The sequence below is a fragment of the Phaenicophaeus curvirostris genome, chromosome 8 (genome assembly GCF_032191515.1).
Source record: "Phaenicophaeus curvirostris isolate KB17595 chromosome 8, BPBGC_Pcur_1.0, whole genome shotgun sequence".
Classification (NCBI taxonomy): Eukaryota; Metazoa; Chordata; class Aves; order Cuculiformes; family Cuculidae; genus Phaenicophaeus; species Phaenicophaeus curvirostris.
In genome coordinates, this window is record NC_091399.1 from 18,537,187 (window position 1) to 18,559,190 (window position 22,004).

The window sequence follows — 22,004 nt, forward strand, 5'->3', positions numbered from 1 at the left end:
CAATTGGCATTTAGATGTAGGAAACGGGTACACTCTGCTCCCAAATAAAGACCGTCTCTGGAGACAAATTCATAGCGATCTCCCATGTAGTCTCAGTGCTCTTTTCCCTGCCTTTCTCGATTCCTAATTAATGTGCAGAGAGATGTGGTACTGAGGAGGCTTAAAAAGTTGAATTTTTCAATTAGATGGATTTTCACAGATTGGATATGGTTTGCAGGATGGGACGTGGGAAGCTGGTGAATATCTGTATCTTAAAAACTGAACATGTGAATCTGAATTATTTGGTTTTTAATAATCCAGCAAGTCTTTCATCTGTTTGGTTTGTGGGGTTTTTTTTAGAGAAAAGCTTTGAATGCAGACTGTGTAAAGACTTTGAGAATGATCAAAACTATTAATGCATCATTGATTTTCCCCATTGACTTGTCCGTTAGCTATTTAATCTCTCCTTCTCTAAAAATGTGTGCTTTGCTGTTTCAAAAGCAGCCTCCCACTGTCCCTTGCCTAGCGGGAAGCATCTCCCGCTGGCTCTCTGTAGCTTTGCCAGCCTTGAGGCTTCACTTTCAAGGGCGGTTGAGCACTTTGGGCTTTTCCTGTCCTTCTGGAACTGATGGAGTTGGGGAGCAGAGTCCCCCGTTGCACACTCAGCTTCGTGTCCAGCCGCGCCGATTTAGCCTGTCCTGCCCGAGCAGTGCGTGCTCTGATCCCATTTCGTTGCCAAACCCATGGTAGGACCTCTCTGGAAGGAATCACAGCACTCTCCTGGATACTCCTTTATGCTGTGTGCTTTTTTTCCTTGCGTCCTTTCTATTTATTTATGCCAGTTGTAATAACGTCTTTTAGATGGTCGCTGGTGGCGAGGTTTCTTCGCGGTAATGGTTGTTATAAAGAATTGCCTGAGCTGTTTTGCAGAGCTCTGTAATCATTCTGGCTCTAAGAATACATTTCCTCTCTCAAAAATAAAATTACTTACCAATGAGAAATGCTCAGCTGTTCTGGGGTCTGCAGAGGGACCGTGGGTTTGAACTTCTGAAATAACTGGTTAAGCTGAACGCCCGAGAAACACAGCGATTTGACTCATTGCTTATATTTAGTATCATTACCTACTGCATTTGGTTCCGTTTTCTTCTGAGCATTAATGTCTCTGGTCAGGAAGGTTAACAGGGAAAACGCCCAGCAGAAGGCATTTCTGTGCTTATCGGGGGGCAAATGCATGGAAAACATCGGGTCACAGTGCTGGGTGTCAGCTTTTTTTCCTTTTTCTTTTTTTTTTATTTTAAAGAGCCTGTGAAAGGAGGGGTGCTCGGGGTGGGGAGAGGATGTCCTTCCTTTCCAGTTAAGCCTGTAGAACTGGAGATGCTGGTGCATCCTTAGGACACATGTGACCTAAAATCACAACACCCTCTTTGTGTCTTGATCCAAAATCATGTGTCATTAATGTAGAACATCCCAAACTTAAAATATATCCTTGGTTCCTGCGACCCAAAGTTACAGTTTCTCTGGTTTTGAGTATATTTGTAATTGAAGGAAAAATTCTGAGTGCTGGCTTTACATCTAATATTAAAACTGTGACTAGTCTTATATTTTTGTTAGGAACAAGGTTTTACTACATCTTCCCGTAATCCACGTGGCAAACAAAGGGGAGATGCCCCATTTTAAGGTGCTGCCTGTGAGGCTTTAGACTAAAGCATGAACACTTTGAGTTCTAGATACCCAAAGACCCATAAACCTGGCCAGGCTCAGCTTGAGAAGCTTGCATTTCTGGAACCAAGTGAGGAGCTGTGATGCTGTGATGTTCCTCATGTTTAATGGCTTTAATAGGTCATTAAATTTGGTGTATGTCAGGTGACACCACCTAGTACTGGGGAAGTGGGGCTGAAAATGAAGTGAGAGGAAGAGTTTGAGCACGGTTTTGCTGTTCTGAAGCCTGCGTGCTGCTCTTTTGTAGAATCATGGAATGGTCTGGGTTGGAAGGGACCTCAAAGCCCATCCAGTCCCACCCCCTGCCATAGGCAGGGACACCTCCCACTGGATCAGGCTACTCAAAGCCCCGTCCAACCTGACCTTGAACCCCTCCAAGGGATGGAGCAGCCACAGCTTCCCTGGGCAACCTGGGCCAGGGCCTCCCCACCCTCATCGTGAAGGATTTCTTTTTAATGTCTAGTCTAAATCTTCCCCTTTCCAGTATGTCTTTGTTCTCCCCATTCTCATTTCTGTACATTATGGTGTTGTTTATTCCAGAAAACCTCTTCAAGGGGTTGACTGACCCCTTTCTTATGGCACCTCTTTTTATGAGACCTTAACTAGACACCACATTCAAGACAATTTTTCTTCTCCTTGAGGGGTGTGAGAGGTGGCAGAGCCACTGTCGTATTTTTCCCTTTGAAAACACTGAGGGCTGTGACTCCTCAGAGTGCAGGTGATGGAAGCAGCAACATTTTCTTTCACTCGCTCCCAAGTGTTCTCATCCTGCGGCTCGTTATTTTTATTGTTATTTTTATTACATGGAACCTCCTCCGTACCCAGGCTGAGGAGCCTCTGCTGCCTCAAGTAATCGCTCTCTAAATTGATACAAATTTGAGGCATTGTACAGAGTCTCCAGTGTCTCCTGAGATTCCCTGTGCTAATCACAACATCCTACAGAGGAACCCCTGTTAATATTCATGCAGTAATTGTTTCAATACTTGGCAAGGAAGAGGGCGTTAATGTGAAGCCTTCTTTGGCTAATGCATATTAAAGAAATGATTTGTGTTTTGTGCTGTAGCAGTGATTTCATTACACTTGAACAATGAAATCCTGGATGCCTTTCAGTAGATGTGCCTATAAACACTCGTATTGAGGCAACGAGCTGACTACAGGAACCTCTTATTATCTGTGTACAGATCCATTTCCCAAAGAGGACTCGAAGTGAGCTTCCAGACCTCTTGAGGGCCATCCAGGAGATCAGGAATGGTCCTGCACTGTCCCTGGATGTGCACGTGTATTTTACGTGCACGTACGTGCCCAAGCATGTTCCTGTGGTGCAGTATGTGTGTATGTGGCTGGGCAGTCTCAGTGATGTGGACTCAGATTTTGTTGTTTGAGATGGTTAATATTTTGTTGGGTGTTTTTGGTTTTCTTTTCTTGGATCATCAAGGTGAGGTGGAGTAGGTAGAGGTGGATTGCAAAGAGTAGCAGGGAGGAGTTTGCGAGAGTAGCAGCTTGCATGACTCTGCCTGTGCCTCTAGAAGCTGTCGGGAGAGAAGACCGAGAGGCAAGCCAGCTTCTGGATGAAGACTTGTGGCAGGGCACCTGCTGGCTGTGGTGCACTGGCTGGTGCTGGTCAAGCGAAGAGGGGCACGCACAGAGGGACGCTTTCTTATTCCTAGAATCATAGGGTGGTTTGGGTTGGGAGGAACCTCAAAGCCCATCCAGTTCCATGCCCTGCCATGGGCAGGGACACCTCCCACTGGACCAGGGGCTTCAAGTCCCATCCAACCCGGCCTGGAACACCTCCAGGGATGGGGCAGCCACCACTGCTGTGGGCAACCTGGGCCAGGGCCTCCCAGCACTCTCTCACAGGAGATTATTTCTTCCTGCTAACTCATTTCAATCTCCCCTCTTTCAGCTTAAAACCATTCCCCCTCGTCCTGTCCCTGCACTCCCCAATCAAGAGCCCCTACCGGACTTTCCTGTAGGCCTTAGTCAAATGGAAATGAAGGCTTGAAACTGTGTTTGGTTCCTCCATAATGAAGTGTTGCTTTTTAAGCTTGGATGGTAGAACAAGGAGAAACAGCCCTTTGGCAGAAGGCTGATGGGCTTGCACAGCCTGCCCTGTGCTCCTCTGCTTCTCTGTAATTGGACTTCTCTCGTACGTGGAGCGTTGTTGTGAAACTTGTCCCATGTACCCTGAGAAGATTACTATGAAGTCTCTGAATTTAAGAGCAGCTCTTGTCTTTCTTTACCCCAACCCCTTGATCTCACCGTTACATGTCTTAAGGGATGGCAGCAGTTTAATTTTTCTTTACTTTTATAAGACTTTGGTGTCTTGAAAGTCAAGGTGGAAAAAAGGAGGGGAAGAGATGGACTGTAGAATCTGCTGTTGCCGTAGTAAGAGATTAAATAAAAACGGGGGGGGGGGGGGGGTCTTTTAGTAGCCAGCTTTGCAAGATGGTAATAAAAAGGACGTTTGTTGAATGGTCATAGATCTTTCTGTGTTTCAGCTTAGATGTAATAAAGCTCTTTTATGAGATAAGTGGTCTTTGATAGAACGATAAATAACACACATCTGTCTGAAAAGGCATAAGATGGTAGCTTTTTCAGACAGGCACTTCTTATCATCGTGGGGAGAAGTCTTGCCAAGCTGGCAGCTTCTCTTCACTCAGCCTTTTGTTCCGGACGCCGTGTGGCTCGGTTTGAAGAACCACAGAGTGGTCAGACACAATTCCGTTAGCATTCTCGATAAAGATACCGGCTGCCCAACATCCCAGACCAGGAACTACTGTAACTTGGGTATAATTTCAGAGACACAGGAAAGTTTGTAGTGCTGCAAAGCCATGTGGATTCAGCCTTTCCTACCATGGGCAGCTGGGGAGAAGACTTGCATTTTCCAGCAGCCAGGCTGCTCCACTGGAGCATTTTGGGTCAGGAGAGCCTGACCTACCTGCTCTCTTATCCATCAAGAGGCGTTTGTTGCCAGCAGTGTGCGAATGTTAGAGCCTTCTGGTTCTGTGCAAGATAGTTTGGTGGCAGGTCTCAGGCACGCTGGTGCTGTGCTCTCCAGTTTGTTTGAAGATGGAGCTGCGGTGAGTTAAACGCCTCAAGATGGTGGAGAAAACCCGTTGAAGACTAAAGGAGCCTGAAGCTGTGTGGGATGAGGTGGAGATCTTGCAAAACACAATCACGCTGTTTATGGAACACCATCTGAGAGGATGCAGTTGACTTCTGCCTAATCCCTGTGCACACACGCACTCCTGCAGGCTGCTGTTGTTCCCAAGAGCCGGTGGCAGGGTTGCCCTGGCCACGCGGTCTGTCCCAGACACAAGCTCAGCATCCCCTCCAACTTGTTCATGGCGCCTACACTGGAAAGGGCAGCAGTTTTAGCTGGTGATGCCTCTCCCTGGGGCTTATTTCTGCACCTGCCTCCCCCTTCTTTGCCATCTGTCCCTGGAGCGATACCAACGTTTCTCAAGTGTTTTGTCCAGGCACTTGAAAAGCTTACGGGACGCTTCATACTGGAATTCCAGGAGACCTCTCCAGAGGAGGAAGCAGAGTCTCCTGTTTGTCTTGAGTTATTCTGTCACAACAATGGCTTCAGAATTTGCCTAATTTAAAAGCTGGTTTTAATCTGATGGGAAGATGTTTGTGTATTTAAAATAGTTATTCCTTGCTGGAGCCACTCCCTTCTTTTGTCCTTCTCTGCTGGACTTTTCGGCTTCACTTAGCTAATATGCAGTGCTTGTTTACAGCAGAGATACTGGAGCATGAAGAAGGAAGTCGGTACGTCTAATACTGATTTGGTTCCAAGCTTCCTGTGCGTGTGTGTGCACGTGTGTGTGTCTGTGTTTTCAGCCTTGTTCATCCAAGCGCTGTGCAGCCTCAGGAGAAAAAGCCAAGGGACCAGCGGAGATGCAGGGACTGGATGCGAGCAGGTTTTTTTAACTCTTCCACCTAGTTTGGTCCTGAGCAGGTTTAAACAACACGGGTGAAAATTCCAGAATGGCAAGCCTGGTGAGGAAGGTGCTAGTGCAGACAAAGCCGTGGAGTGGTGAGTATGAGAAACATCTTGCCTGATGGGAAAGATAACTGATCAGAAGGTGTTGCTTTAGGTGCCTAGGAGGAGAAACATGGTATAGCGGGCAGGGACCTGTTGGGTACAGTTGTTGTTTTCATTTTCCATTGCCAGTGCGAGGTGGCAACCCTGAAAAGCCAAACCCTTTGTGCATGGGAAGATGGTTATCAGAGGAACGCGCTAGTTATGGAGTGCGGTCACTTTTAAAGTCCGTTCCTCAACTCGCTCTGGGATTTCTGCCCAGTCATATAAGAAGGATGCCTTTTGATTTGGGAGGTTCTCGGGGAGCAGGGGTCTTGCAGGAGACAGGCGTCTTAAGAGCATATAAACTGTTGTGTGAGTTGTGTCTGTACCAAGAGATGAGACTGAGAAGAAAACAATGCTAATAAGCTGTAGAAGAAGCAGTTTTATTGCTTTGGTTCTATTCTGTTTGGTTTGGTGGTAAGTACTTGATTTCAGTAAGATGCTCTAGTGTGTCAGGGGTTACAAATATCCTCAGCAGCAGTGCTGGATATTTTTTTAGATTTTAAAATATTCCAGTGGCAGCACCAGCCTGTGCCTGGGGTTCTTAATTTAAATTTATGGTGTTTATTCAGCTCTTAATTGTGCAAATTAGAATAATTATGGCGTGTGATTATATGCGTACCCGGTGAGTGTTTTTAAGAAGCCAGCTCACATTTCAGGAATTGATTTTATTAGCCTTGTGTCTTTCTAGTGCAAGCGTCCTTTCTTCGTGCCGCCGTTCTGCAAAGCAAACATCATAAACTGCCACAGCAGGAAACCATTTTTGCAGCGGCATATCTGAGTGAATCAATCTTTAATAGGGCAGAAGGCTCGTCAGTAACTCTGGCTAATTAGGACTGATGGGTGAGATATCGGAGTCTGGAACAACCCTCCCCAGGCAGAGCAGCTTCTCTCTGCTCCAGGGTTTGATAAGGACAGGAGAGCACAGTTGGAGCCGCGTGTGCTCCAGTTTGTGCAAGTGCCAATTTTATCCATGTATAAACCTTAATGAAAGGTTGTTCTTGAAAAATAAGGGCTTTTTTTCCTGACTTACTTGCTGCTGCAGGTCTCTTCCAGGGCTGTGTTTGTTATGGACAGGATTTTCGAAGGATTGCTTTGGCTTTTGCTGGAAAAGAGATCTTATGGGCAGCTGGCGTTCCCTCATGCCCAAACTCACTGCTCTGTCTTCATTCAGTCAGGACTTCTTAGAAACCATGAACATTTTGCCTCTAGCAAAAAGGAGTCATCTCCTTGAAAAGGAGTCATCTCCTTGATGAGTGTGACAGCCGTGGTGTGACACGCAGGAAACTGAGGAGGAGGTCTCAGCAATCCCTCTGTGAAATACTTGGGACAGCGGGTAAATCAACCAGTCCCTATAAAAAGCGACTCAGTGAAACCAAAGAGGTAAATAGATTTCCTAGTTTTGGAGATGAGGTTAAAATCATTTTGGTTGAAATTTCACTGGAAAAAAAAGAAAAAAAGCAGTCTGAGAATTAACAGATAGGTTGGGGTTTTGTTTGTTTGTTTTTTGTAGAGGAGTCCAGCAATTATTAAATGACTAGAGCCTATGTTTACCTTGCCTAGATTTCTTTAGAGAAGTTTTAGCCCATTGCTGTTTGAAAGCGCAATGCCTTGATGGAGGAAAGAGCCAGTAGGGAAATGTGCAATAAGCAGCAGCTTGATAGCTTTCAACGTGATTTCAGAATCTCTGTAGAGGCTGTTTCGGACTGAAATCTCATTATTTACGCCGTGGGGTTGTATGTTAAACACATTTCTTAAATAACTGCGGGATGTTAGGAAGCTCTGGGTGCTAAGAGAATGGTGTGTAATGCAGCTGGCAGGAGGGGAGGGTGACCCCAGAGGAAACGCATCCAGTGAAAAAAGGTTTGGATGGGGTGTATAAATACAAGCACTCATTCTGCCCCATGGAAAGTGTATGCTTCAAGCCACTTTGGCTTCTTCATTTGAGGCGGCTGGATGCTGAGATCTTAGTCCTGCAATGCCAGCCTGCTGCCCAGAGCTTCGTACCAGTGCGTGGGCGAAAGGAACACAGCAAGGAGTGCTCAGATGGAAAAAGAAATGGCACAGGAAGGAAACGTTGTAAGGAAGCATAAAGGACACTTACAGGGCTTATTTTCCTGTGTTTAAAGTGTGGAGAGCAGCAGGAATATAGATCTACACGTTATTCTGTGTTATCGCACGTAAGTCTGGCAGAAGAAAAGTCTGCAGCAAAATAGTCTGAGTGTTTTGGCTTTGCGGTGGGTCTGTGTCTGACTGCCACTCTTCTTTATCCCTTCTCATGCCATTAAAAAAACCTCTTTTCATTCATTCTTAGTTCTTAGTCTGAGTTACTCACAGGATATCTGAAAGTCATCGTGGGTTTGTGTGTTCAAAATCGTGGCATCTGGTTCACCAAGAACAACTGGCTTTTGGAGACTTCAGGATTAATGAACTAAATTAAAGAGCACTGGTCTTCAGAAGGGACTTCTGAGGGTGCCTTCTGTACAAGGATAGATATGGGCAGAGGCTATTTCAGCAGGAGGTACATTCCACTTACTTTGAGACAGTTGTTTTCTTAATGACCCCTTTATATAAGTGTCTGAGGTTGGTTGTGGACACTTCGTGAAGCAGTGGTGAAACAGCACATCCCAAGGTTTTGATCTTTAAAACAAAAAAGTTATAAAAAGTTGAGATCAAAGTAAGCAAGTGGTATTTTTTCTGGCTTAACAAATGGTATAGTATTTATCTCATGGTTTAGTGTTTGATAGGAATGGTTGGACTCGATGATCCGGTGGGTCTCTTCCAACCTGGTTATTCTATGATTCTATGATTCTCCTCTCCAGAGATCCCCGTTCCCTTTAAGGTAGTGTTTAATTTGCCCATCTGCTGGTCTACAACTGCAGGGGGAACTGCAAATCGTGTTTTGGTTTGAGGTAAACTGAAATTAGCTTGAGCCTGTTCCCTAGCTGAAGAGACATTTAAGTCAACTGAAACTGGCTGTTCTTTAACGTCATTGTTTACCTTATAAAATATAAAAACACAAATTGTATGGAAAACCCAACATATTAAGGAACAGCAAAGTAGCAAAAACTTATAAAGAAATACTTGGCTAAGGAGTATCCTTTGTTTTCTAACTATATGCTGCCTTTTCTTTTAGTTAATGTTTGAAATGACACCCATTATTTCAGCTGCATCGCTACAAACGATGCTGCCGTATCATCTGAAGCTTGTGCAAGACAGTGGTGGATGCAAGAAGCTGTTAAATAAGAGTTAAGGTTGTCACATCAAAAGCTTTCTAATAGCAGAAAAGTAGCAGCCCTTTTGGCAGGTAAATGACGGCAGTCAAGCTGCTTCCTCAGAGTTTTTTTTAAGCATGAGGAATATCTTACATCCGAGACTGCTGAGGATGATGCACTGGGGACCTGTTCAGTAGAAACAGTATGGAGTTTAAAGGCAGCAGCTGCCGAGCTGTCGCATCGGAACGCCGTGGCTCAGGAGGCTTCAGTATTGATTTAATCACGTGAGTGTAGTGGCATCGATGCTGCTGGTTCAAGCAAATGTGTTCTAGAATGTATTTACTAACAAAGCAATGCGCTTGATGCAACTCTTGTGGCACGGGTGTTGGAAATATTTCAAGTCTGGATTGGTAGCAGTGCTTCTGTCATGGAGCCATCAGAATCCCGTCTTCTGAAAGTCTTTTAATGTTCTTAGGGGGAAAAAAATCTATTTAAAAATAATGTGGCATTATCTACTATATTCATTCTTCTCATCAATCCTCTAGCTAAGCACGAAACTGGAGGCTGAAGGCTGGCTGATGTTGTGCCCATCTACAAGAAGGGTCACAGGGAGTATCCAGGGAACAACAGACCTCTCAGTGCTGGGAAAAGTCATGGAGCAGGTGATCTTGAGTGCTATCATACAGCACATGCAAGAGAACTGGGTGATCAAGCCCAGTCAACACGGGTTCACAAAAGGCAGGTCTGGCCAAACTAACCTGATCACCTTCTGTGACAGAGTGACTCGGCTGCTGGATTAGGGAAAGGCTGTGGATGTGTCTTCCTGGACTTCAGTAAAGCCTTTGACACAGTTTCTCCCAGCATTCTGCTTGAGAAACTGTCACCTCTGGCCTGGACAGGCGCACACTCTCCTGGGTGGAAAACTGGTTGGATGGCCGGGCCCAGAGAGTGGTGGGAAATGGTGTGAAATCCAGCTGGAGGCCAGTGACAAGTGGGGTTCCCAGGGCTCAGTGCTGGGTCCAGCCCTGTTCAATGTCTTTATCAATGACCTGGATGAAGGCATCGAGTGCACCCTTAGCAAGTTTGCGGACGACACTAAGCTGGGTGGAAGTGTGGATCTGCTGGAGGGTCGGGAGGCTCCAAAGGGATCTGGACAGGCTGGACCGCTGGGCAGAGTCCAATGGCATGAGGTTTAACAAGGCCAAATGCCGGGTCCTGCACTTGGGGCACAACAACCCTGAACAGTGCTACAGACTAGGAGAAATCTGGCTGGAAAAATGCCCAGAGAAGAAGGACCTGGGGGTGTTGGTTGACAGGGACTGAACATGAGCCAGCAGTGGCCCAGGTGGCCAAGAAGGCCAATGGCATCTTGGCTTGGATCAGAAACGGCGTGGCCAGCAGGTCCAGGGAGGTTCTTCTCCCTCTGGACTCAGCCCTGGTGAGACCGCTCCTCGAATCCTGTGTTCAGTTCTGGGCCCCTCACCACAAGAAGGATGTTGAGGCTCTGGAGCGAGTCCAGAGAAGAGCAACGAAGCTGGTGAGGGGGCTGGAGAACAGGCCTTATGAGGAGCGGCTGAGAGAGCTGGGGGTGTTTAGCCTGGAGCAGGTTGAGGGGTGGCCTTATTGCTCTCTACAACTCCCTGAAAGGAGGTTGTGGAGAGGAGGGAGCTGGGCTCTTCTCCCAAGTGACAGGGGACAGGACGAGAGGGAATGGCCTCAAGCTCTGCCTTGGGAGATTTAGGCTGAACATTAGGAAAAAATTCTTCCCAGAAAGGGTCATTGGGCACTGGCAGAGGCTGCCCAGGGAGGGGGTTGAGTCCCCTTCCCTGGAGGGGTTTAAGGCATGGGTGGATGAGGTGCTGAGGGACATGGTTTAGTGTTTGATAGGAACTGTTGGACTTGATGATCCGGTGGGTCTTTTCCAACCTGGTGATTCTGTGTGAGACGTGTGTTGTTTCCTCTGCAGGCAGGGAGAGGAACGTGAGCAGCGTGAAAATCATTAATAGCGTCTGTAAGTGCCCGTTTCTGTTTACTGAGAACTTAACGTGCCTTTTCTTTGTAATTTTTTGCGAGAACGAAAACATTTCCACCTCTAAAAAGAGAAGTTGTCATTAGTAATAAATTACGTAACATTGTCTCTGAAGATACCTTATGTTAAAAAGAAACTGGTTCCTGTTTTATCTTCGCTTGGAATCTCCTCTTCACTGTAGATCACCAGGGGACTGCAGCAAGGCCACTTCTCTTGTTCCACAGTCACCTGTCTTTCTGGAAGTAAAAGTGAGAGAATCGGGTATTTGTTTATTCCCAGAGTGCAAGCCCCGTTCTGTGACCATTCTGTAGGGCAGTCTTTTCTTCCTAGCTCTGCGGTAGATTCAGCCTTAGATTCTCCACAAGGTAATTAGGAGCTGCACGCTGTGGTCTTTCCAGCTTCTAATACTATTTATACTCTCCGTGGTTTTGATTTGGGAGTTCAATAAACAGAATGCTCCGTCAAAGGCATTTTGGAGTTCTGGGGGATCCATCCATTCCCCTCCATCACACGCTGTCGATATCCTGACTCTTTCAGGACAGGCTTTTTTAGTGATGGATAGAATTTTTTCAAGGAATGAATTCCAAACTGAATTCAGCTGTACCAGAGGAAAGCCACTGATTCTTAATGAGGAAGGTTTTGTAAACGTTTTGTTATCTGTGATAAATTACCTTAATTGCTGAACATAATCAGTTTTTTTTACTGTCCCTGCGTTTATCCATCCAAAATCTGCAGAGGGTGTCTGTGATATCAGCTGTGACATGAAACTATTTTGCCTTCTGCTAACCAGCTCTCTGGCACTGCCACTGTGTAAATAAACACTGGTTATTGCTGTTGGTGTAAACACTTAAAGCATTCACTTGTCCTTATTCACGTGATTAAATCTGCAACCCTGAGAGCTGTTATCAGGTAGCAGTAAGGGAGGGAATTTGTTTGGAAATGGGATTTCCAGTCTTAGTAGGGCCTGAGAGGAGACAACAAATTAGATGACCATCTAAGTAGAACGAAGAATGAATTTAAACTTTGAGCTCAGATGTACTGAAAGTTGCTTTGAGGCTGAAAGTTATAATTAAGGTAGTCAGAAAAAGCACAAGCACTAATTTCCTGCTTGTATGTGTAGCTTTAAAGCTTTAGAAGTCCCTGTATGAACCTTTCAACATCACAAGTTTCTTTCTGGGACAATCACAGGCAGCAGCTGATTCTTCTCCGGGCTAAATTCACATTTTTTTTTTCCTGAGTAAATGCTCAAAAATAACTACCCTGGCTAAATTACAGTATTCTAGCTGTCAGATTTCAGGAGCTGTACATCCATCGTTGGATTCCTGCGGCCAGGTAATGGCAGCCTTGGGCCCATCTGTGTCAGAGAAGCGGCAGGGGAATTTTTTTGCTGCTGCTTTACTCCTTCTGGAATCTCTGAAGTTAAGATCTTGAGATAATGGATAAATGTTTTCCCCTTCCCCGTCCCCTTCCCCTTCCCCGTCCTATTTCCCCTGGTATTCCTGGCTGTAAATTTCTGAGCTTTAAATATGCGTTTATCCCTTGTTTACTGAGAAATTGTGCTGTGTGTCACGAATCGCTTTTGTATTGCTGCGTTGGTTTTCCGTTCTGCTTTGTTTTCCCAGTAGTGCAGTTTGTGGCAATGGGCTTCAGTAATTTTACTAGGAATCCTTGCATTTAATTATATTGCATTTAATAATAAGAAAAGAATGTGAGATGTGAGAGCAGTGAATAACCGCTGCCTCCCCCAGGTTGGGTGGGATTACTCAGAAACTGCTGCCTTCTGGTTTGTTCAGAAATTCCTTTGACTCTCTAGTACAGTATTTGGAGGTCTTAATGGTTAAGGAGCTAAAGTTCTCATTTTAATATTCTTCTCATTGCCAAGTTTAAAAAGCGCTGAAAAGAGAAAATTTAAATTAGTGTTGGAATAGATATTTTTTGCATGGTTAATTCTATTGAACTCTAATTTGTTTGATAGTTGAGAGCTATGATTATAAGAAGGACTTTCAAAAATAGACTGAAAGCAGAGGTGCAGGTGGGTGAACTCTCCCATTAACTTGAGTGATATGCAGTCCCTTCACATCCCCGTGGATCAGAATGGAGGTAGTATGGACTTATTCAGCTGTGTAAAACTTGGTGAATAAAACAGAAATGTTGTGTGATTTAATCCCTCTCTTGTTTGCATTTGATAGTTATTACATGGGAAGAGCAGGGAGGAGAGAGAGTGGAAAAAGAGACTGAAAATACCCAGTAGGGCAGAATAAGGAAGGATGGGAATAAACCCAGCTGTTTTTTCCAGTGAATTTGACACAAAGATTCTGAATGAGGAACTGATCTGCAGTCATGTCTGCATCAGTCTTGCGCTATTTCTGGAAGACTCTTGGTAGACTCAAATTCCACTGCAGATGGATGTCAGTGAAGACAGGTTAAGAGGCATTTGTGTTCTCCCACCTTTGCTACAGGCTCTTTGTATGTGCTGCTTTAAAGTGTGGAGCTGTAAACCCACCATCACCACAGTGAAAGGTTTTTAGCAGCTCAGAACAACAAAACCTTCCCACGAGACCACTTCATAGCCACAGCTTCTGCAGGGGACAACAGCAGCCTGGTGTGAGCAATGAGGTTTGGATTTGCTTGGGTTTACTTATATTTCTGCACTCTAGGATGCACAAGTAAAAATCAAATTAATCGTCTCTGGACTCGATGATCTTAATCACACTCCTTCTCCATCAAGGTGACCATTTCAGGTTTGCAGACTTGGTCTCTGCATACCTGAGTTTCCACCCAAATCGCTAGGATGTGCTAAATTGAGTGTACGGTCTAAGATGTGAACGCGGTTTAGTGATTTGGCAGGACATGTGAATTTTTGTTCACTTGAGAAAAAGAAACGCTCAATTTAAGCACACTGGAAATCTGCAAAATGGTTGGGATCTGGGGGGAGAGTGTGGGCGATCTTATACCCTGTCTTGTGAGTAGACAGTGAATCATGGTATCTGCTCTGGGAACAGAGTGTTCCACTCCTCAGCTGGTCTGGGAACATCTTTCTGTGTATGGAACAGAGCAAGTAAGGAAATACAGAAAAAAAGAGCTCATGCCTTCTGTGCACGGAAACAGAGCCCGTATCTGAACTTTAGTGACCCAGAAAGGAAAGACAAGGAAACTCAAAAGAGAGCTTGTTAAAATAACTTTGTATACCTAAAGAATGTGTAAAGTTTATTGCAAATATCAACAATTAAACCTGTCTGATGTCCAAAAGCAATGGTGTATTTACTGCAGGGCAGTAAATGTCTGCAGCATTATCAGCTCTTTCCAGGCACTTTGGTTTCAAGAATTTCTCATTGATCTGTGAGAGCCTGTGTCAAAGAGCCAGTTGGATGGCAGGACACTCAGCTTCCCATGGTGACGTTGCTGAGTCTGGTAGGGGAAAATATCACATTCTAGTGCAGTTCAGTGAAGTTATGATACTAGGTGAGACCTGAGATGTCTTACTATTTTAAGAATGAAATATTCTAAACCTCTTTATTGGAAAAGTTGTCTCAGTGGTCCTAGAAACTAAACTGCCTTGCACGCTTTCTGTTCTGGCTCCTGCGTCCATCAGTTGTGGAAAGCTCAGAAGTAGGCTTGACAGGTCGGTTTAAAACACTTAATGCATTGAACAATCCCCCAAACCACAACTTAGTAAACTCTTAAGGTGATTTGTTAAGGATTATCTTGAGGATTGTCTTTTTATATTTAATTGCAGCAAATTATATACCTCAAGGGGTTTATATTTTAAGAAGATAAGCTCTGATTTATCCCTGTTTTGTTTTTTTTTTTCTCTGTTCCAGTTTATCCAAGACTAATACTCTGTTTTCTTCTGTCAGTTTTTTAGACAATCAGCACGATAAAAGGAAGACTTGATAGCTTGACAGAGTTTCAGGGAGGAGAAACTCGGGTTTGTTTTGGTTTCATTTGTCCTTGTGTCCTACGTGTATATTTATACAGCTAGGTGATTTTGGTCTCTGTTCCTGGAAATCATGCCAGCTGCATGATGGTAAAACCACTTCTCCCTGAGTCTTAAAATTGTGTGTTAATCCTGTGCCATCAACACCTTTTAGTGTGGGGCTACTTGTGCCTCGCTCTGCCATTGGGATAAGAGAGGGCACAGTCACTCCAAAGTGAAGCCCAAGGGATGGGTTGGAAAGGAGATTTTTAAATATGCTCTATCACCTTTCCTCCTTTTCCATATCTGGTGTGAGCAGGAGCACTGTGAGCTGAGTGCTCACATCTCCCTCGCCCTCCGTACAGCAGGACTGCAGCTGGGGAGAGATTTGGTTTGGGGTTCTTTTTCTTTCTTTTAGCCATCTCTACCTCAAAATATTGCTGGCTGGTGGTGGTAAGAGAAGTGCGTTCCCAGAATGTAGCATGAGCTTTACTGACCCTAAGGCCTGATCTGGGTTTTCATAGTTAAAAATGTGGGTGCTTTATGGTGGGATGAGAAGTCGCCTGTCACCCTAAACAAAGATGATAACCCCAAGCTTGGGTGATGTTGACGTGTGGAGCTTCTCCTGCGAGAACTGACGTTGGCATTGTCCCGCTCTGTCCTTGCTTGTGAGAACTGGGGAGGGAGCAGGAAGCCAAGGCAGTGTATTTCATCTAACGCGGTGGTGTTGGGAATGCCGAATTGGGAGGATTTCCTGGCCTTTCTTGTTTTTTTGGAAAGAAGAAAACAAAACTTTAAGACCAAAGAAAAATCCTTGTTCTGTCTGCCTCTTCCCCTGCCACTCCCCAGCACTTCTGCCTCGTGCGTCCCCAGCCTGGAGGGAACGTTTCCAGGCTCCTGTTTGAAGATATTTATAAACAAATTTGGCTCCATATGTTTTTTTCCCAAATGATTTCTTTACTGTAAGTCATTGTATTTCTGTATAATTGATCCACACATGGTGACTCCCATCCAGGGAGGGAAGTTGCAAATGGTTTTGGCCTCTGCTGTGCAAGCATGGAGAAAGGAAATAAAAAAATAGTCTGACAATGACCCAGCAATAACATCTGGGGAGAGAAACTTGGTAAAATCACAAGGTAGTTTTAAATTGTTTTGAAATGATAAGAATAAACGTGTAACTGTGCTGAACTGAAATAGAGTGGGGAACGGCACGCAGAGATTTCTCCCCTCAGCCTGCCTGGCAAAACCAAGCTTTGCCTTTATAAATATCAATAGATCAAAGGGCAAAACCAGTTTAAGTTGTGAGTATTTTTAGCGAGAAGGAAAAGCCCCTCGGTGGTGTTCCTTCCTTTACGCTGCGGTTACAAATCGCATTACCGCGGCGAGCTGCAAAACACAGAAGGATTTCGGGTTCAGTGTCCTCAGTGTGCGGATTTTGTTTCCCGACACGGCAAGGGTGGATTCGACTCGTTCCTACGGAGTTTGAGGAAAGGGGGAATGTATGGCTGGACGTTTGCTACCACCAGGGAGATCCGTGGTGGAAACGGGGCAGGGCAGGGGGGCAAATGCCCTGCCATGTGCCATGTAAGAGGATTAGGTTAATACTGCAGCACGGGCTTAACGAAAATTAGAAAGGATAATGCCGCATTAGTTCACACAGGTCTAGTTTCTGTAGCGCGGTGACAAAACAAAACTATTAATAGTCTAAAAATATAACCCTGAAGAAAAGAACTTTCTCCTCCTCCTTTTTCCCTCATTCCCCCTCCTCCTCCCACTTCCTGCTTGGGCACCCAAGATTTTTAAAAAAAACTTTAAAATGTCACTCAATCCCTGTTGCCGTGGCCGTGATTCAGTGTGCGGTGCCTGTCTGCCCGGTGTCAGGCCGGGGCTGCCGGCGAGAAGCAGAGAACGCGCATACCCGAACCGTGATGCAAGCCTTGAAATGGCACCAGGGGCGCTCGGAGCATCAAACGCACCAGATCACGCTGCGCTTCCAGTAAGGGGCAGAGCTCCCTTGGCTCCGGCTGGGAAAGTCGTCATGCAGCCTGGCAAGGGGAGAGAGGCCAAATTGCACATTCATTTGGATAATTAGGTAAACAGTAAATATGAGAAGTCTGTCTCCTACTCACACTCCATTGTTTTCTCCTTAAAGGCTATTTTTGGATTTGGCAGCCAGAATTATCGCAATAATTGGTGCATTGTTTAAACAAGGTCACTGATGTGTGTGCATGTTTATCTCTGCTTCACTGGATTGCTTATTTGAAGTGGAAATACCTCAAAAATATGATGCAGACCTCTTAAACTCACATACTCGACTCCTGAGCCACATGGTCTTTATTAGAAAATAGATGCAATGATTCACGTTCGGTTTTGCAGCTTGAAGCCCTGAGGGATTTGTACATAAAACTGTGGAGATTTGATTACATCCCGATTTTATGTCTCACTGGTATATGAGTGTTTCATATGTGTAAAACCTTTTTATAAGGCATAGATTACAATAAGTCACTAAGTAAAGCCATATGAGTGCCGGCCCATCAATTGGAATTGGAATACACGTGTTCATTAATTTAGTCTAGCTTCGGTGGTTGCTTATGTATTTATAAAACCCAACGTGGCTTCGTGTTTTATATTTAGAGCAAATACTTCTGGCTTGTTGGCAGGTTGGTTTGAAACTTCAAGATACGATTTCAAAGCTGGGCTTTATTGTTCACAGCAGTTCTGCACCGCCGGGTGAGGACGCAGCGCGGTTACTGACAGCGCTAGGGTGACCAAGGTAAAACCAGCAAATAACAGTTCATCTTCCCTGTTGCTCGTAAGCGCGAAGGCCTTGAGGAGGAATGTTTTCGTCAAGGAACATTTTGGAGTACAGCTGCACATCAGGAGAGGATGGTATAGAAGTATCATTCCTGAAACTGCTGCGTCCCATCGCCTTCGCTGCAACTGGTCCTGGCAGGGCAGTTAGCTTCTAGGCAGTTAGTGGCTTGTTTCTGAAAGCTGGTTTCTTCGAGGGTGCAATGGTTTTAGCACCCCGAAGAGGCTTGTGCAAAACTATCTAGGGGTTTAAATAAATAGTGTTTAAGAAATGTCAACTCGAGAGGATTTTGCTCTAAGCAAGAGCATGCAGTTCAGGGTTTGTTGTTTTGTGAGGTTTTTTTCCTGGTCCTGTTAAACCTTTTGGCTAAAATTTCCATTTTTGCAATGGAAATAATTGAGACTTTTTTTTTTTTTTTTAAAGAGATTGCTGGTTGGGGCTGTCAGCTCAAGTGACGCTTGCGCAGACATACAAATGGGACTGTGCATGCTCAATTTGGAAACGATTGACCTCAGAAACAGGCAGTTCTGTCAGCTGCTTAAGCTGGTATTCGCACCTAATGGAACAAAAACAAAGTCATTTTGGAACTTGAAAGAGAAGTAGTCTCTGGTACAGAAATAATGAATGGAAAGACACAGAAGAAATGAGGTGCTTGTGTCATGAGTCACTGCTGTGTGCGGTTATTGGGAGGTCTGGGCTTCAGCCTCCCTGCCTGGTGGTGCAGACGGCAGCCCTCGGGAGGGCAATGCTAGCAGAGGGGACCCACTGCAACCACTCACACTTTGTGCAAATCCTTTTTCACGATGTCCAGCTCTTTTTGTCTCGTGGCGAGAAGATGTATGCATAGGTTACAAATTTGTTCCCTAAAGAGCCTCTGACTGCAATTCTCTTTCTTCCCTCCCTCCCTCTCCCTTTCCTCTTCTCAAAGGTTGAAATAGAATCATAGAATCATAGAATAACCAGGTTGGAAGCCACCCACCAGATCATCGAGTCCAACCATTCCTATCAAACACTAAACCATGTCCCTCAGCACCTCGTCCACCCGTGCCTTAAACCCCTCCAGGGTAGGTGACTCAACCCCCTCCCTGGGCAGCCTCTGACAGTGCCCAATGACCCTTTCTGTGAAGAATTTTTTCCTAATGTCCAGCCTGACCCTCCCCTGGCGGAGCTTGAGGCCATTCCCTCTCGTCCTGTCCCCTGTCACTTGGGAGAAGAGGCCAGCTCTCTCCTCTCCACAACCTCCTTTCAGGTAGTTGGAGAGAGCAATGAGGTCTCCCCTCAGCCTCCTCTTCTCCAGGCTAAACACCCCCAGCTCTCTCAGCCGCTCCTCATAAGGCCTGTTCTCCAGCCCCCTCACCAGCTTTGTTGCTCTTCTCTGGACTCGCTCCGGAGCCTTTTTTTAATAAAGAGGGTGTGCTCCTATCTTTCCCCCAGCCTTGTGCTCTTTTGGTGCCTGCAGGTCACCTTGCTTCATCTTTTGGCTCGGCCGTTGCCAGTTGTGAAATTGGCTCCAGCCCTGGTGCTGGGCTCGAGCCGGCTTGGGCTGGCAGAAGGTGCATCTTCATTTCAGTGCTTCATCACTGTCCCCGACTTCTGGCATTTGCACTGATTCAAGACTGTTCCCGACAGGGAGCGTGTGGAGAGAGAACTTCTCAGGTTAGAAGGTCATTTAAATTTAATAACTGATCTTTTTTTCCTCTCTCTTATCTCTTTTTTCTTTCTTTTTGGTTGTTTTTTTACTCTTTTCTCCATGTGATGTGGTAGTTACTGCTACAGCAACCGGAATGTTACACAGACCCCCTTTATAAGCTGGTGCTAAATGTTTAATTGCAAACTTTTGCTGGCGTTTTGAGATACTGGTGTGTTTCATCCTTCCTCTCTGTGATCCATTTCTCCATTTAGATGAAGGTTTAATACTAAACTCCTACATGTCACTGAATTATTGTCAATAATTGTTGCACTTTAATTTGCCAATATTAATACAATGTCCTGGAGGGGTTGTGAGGTGGGCATTAGGCCAGTTCTCATGCAGCTCAAGGAAAAGGAATGAGGTGATGGAAAGTTACTTTTGCCTGTTGAAAAAAAACATAATTAAAAACTTAAATCAGTAGCTCCCATGTGATATTTCAGATGGCACCAAGACCAACCTGTCATTGTGAATAAATGGGTGTCAGGCTGGGGATAAGCACTTATAATCATGGAATCATAGAATGGTTTGTGTTAGAAGGGACCTTAAAGCCCATTCAGTCCCACCCCCTGCCCTGGGCAGGGACACCTCTCACTGGACCAGGCTGCTCAAAGCCTCATCCAAACTGGCCTTGAACGCCTCCAGGGAAGAGGCAGCCACCACTTCTCTGGGTTTCTTTATTTATACAGTTGAAGGACGGCCTTGCAGAAGTCGTCGGTGCAGTCGGTCAGTGCACTTGTCTGTCTTCAGGAGCTGAAGGGAGGTTATTCTCCCTCTGGACTCGGCACTAGTGAGACCGCTCCTCAAATCCTGTGTTCAGCTCTGGCCCCTCACCACAAGAAGGATGTTGAGGCTCTGGAGCGAGTCCAGAGAAGAGCAACAAAGCTGGGGAAGGGGCTGGAGAACAGGCCTTATGAGGAACGGCTGAGAGAGCTGGGGGTGTTTAGCGTGGAGAAGAGGAGGCTGAGGGGAGACCTCATTGCTCTCTACAACTACCTGAAAGGAGGTTGTGGAGAGGAGGGAGCTGGGCTCTTCTTCCCAGTGACAGGGGACAGGACGAGAGGGAATGGCCTCAAGCTCCACCAGGGGAGATTTAGGCTGGACATTAGGAAAAAATTCTTCCCAGAAAGGGTCATTGGGCACTGGCAGAGGCTGCCCAGGGAGGTGGTTGAGTCCCCTTCCCTGGAGGTGTTTAAGGCACAGGTGGACGAGGTGCTAAGGGGCATGGTTTAGTGTTTGATAGGAATGGTTGGACTCAATGATCCGGTGGGTCTCTTCCAACCTGGTTATTCTATGATTCTGTGAAGTTGGTGACGTGTTGCTCCAGGGGATTTCCTCTCACCTTGACCCCCTGTGCATGCTGGTGGGTTCACAGCTCTGCGTGGTGGGAAGCCCACGAAGGAGCCAAATCTGTGGGAGCAGCTGGGCCAGGTGGAGGGCTAGTCTGCCTTATGGAAACCTGGAAATCTCTTCATACGTCTTAGGCAAGAGCCACCACTCACTGCAGACGGGTCTTTTTGCTGTTATGACTTCCCATGCTACAAAGTCATTGCCAGTGTTTACCTCCAGGTTATGCATTTGTTTATTTGCACCAGTGCATGTTGCTGAAAGACTCGTCTGGCTCGGGGCGGCGTTGCTCGCAGCCGTGTGTGGGCTCGCTCCGCCGCCGCGCGCTTGGCTGGCTTTTACGCGTATGTTTTTATGGCCCTTGAAACTTGGCACGAGCTGTGTTTTGTCGACAACAACAACGAGAAGATTGCTAGTGAAATTAAAATCTGGCATCGCTGTTCCGCAGGTTTATTCGCGATGTATTGAAATGGGATTTTCTTGCTAACTTTTCCTGGCACCCATCCAGAACCCAGCATCTCATAAATTTATATTATCTCTCCCTGCTCTGCTCAGTTGACAGGGCTGTGGCGGTTTCTCATGCTGATCACAGGAACAGCATGGAAAAATGAAGCCTGGAGACATTCAAGCGGGGAGTTTGTATCGACAGAGACATTGCAGGAGGTGTTTTGCCATGGAATTAAAGGGCAGAAATCCCAAAGGGTTGTTCAGTACCAGCCTTCGGAAATTGGACAACCCCAAATGCTGCATCATCTGCGTGACAGCAGCTTTGGCTGCAGGGAAAGGTAAAGGGCTTGGAAACGCAAGGCAATGGCAGCGCGACTATCGCAGCGTGCCTTGGCATGGAAATTTCAGACCAGGAAAAGGAGGTGCTCTCTGGCATTGGCATTTAAATGTGCCAGTGTCACCATTTAGCTTGTTCATAGGTGCGTTTCATTCTCAGCATAGTAATGGCCAAACCAGCATCCCTTGCTGGTTTATCTGGGAGAGGGGAGCTGTCTCTCAGGTCACGGCTGCGCCGTGCCAGCGCGAAGCCTGGCAGAGACACACGTGGCAGTTTTGCTCTCGGGAGCTCTGATCTGGGCTCGGTGAATTATCTGTGTTCCACTCATGCAATTCCACACTCCAGTAAGCCTTGCTCTTCCAGCCCCTCTAATCCTAAACGCAATGATTTTTAAGGTGCTGTTTCATTTATCCTCTGCATAAC

At 45.8% G+C, this 22,004-nt stretch overlaps 1 protein-coding gene across 4 annotated transcripts in view; it reads left to right on the forward strand.

The window, feature by feature from the left end:
• Positions 1 to 22,004, forward strand: part of RASAL2 (RAS protein activator like 2) — a 176,257-nt gene that overhangs the window by 33,455 nt on the left and 120,798 nt on the right. Inside the window, exon 1 of one of the 4 annotated variants that reach the window (XM_069862629.1) lies at positions 5,445 to 5,475. The exons of 2 other annotated variants lie outside the window; for them this stretch is intronic. In XM_069862629.1, coding sequence (XP_069718730.1) covers positions 5,460 to 5,475 — 16 coding nt within the window. In that variant the 5' untranslated portion in view covers positions 5,445 to 5,459. Of the gene's footprint in view, positions 1 to 5,444; positions 5,476 to 5,561; positions 5,744 to 22,004 lie in introns of those variants that run through there. One more of the 4 variants, XM_069862627.1, reaches the window with a different exon arrangement.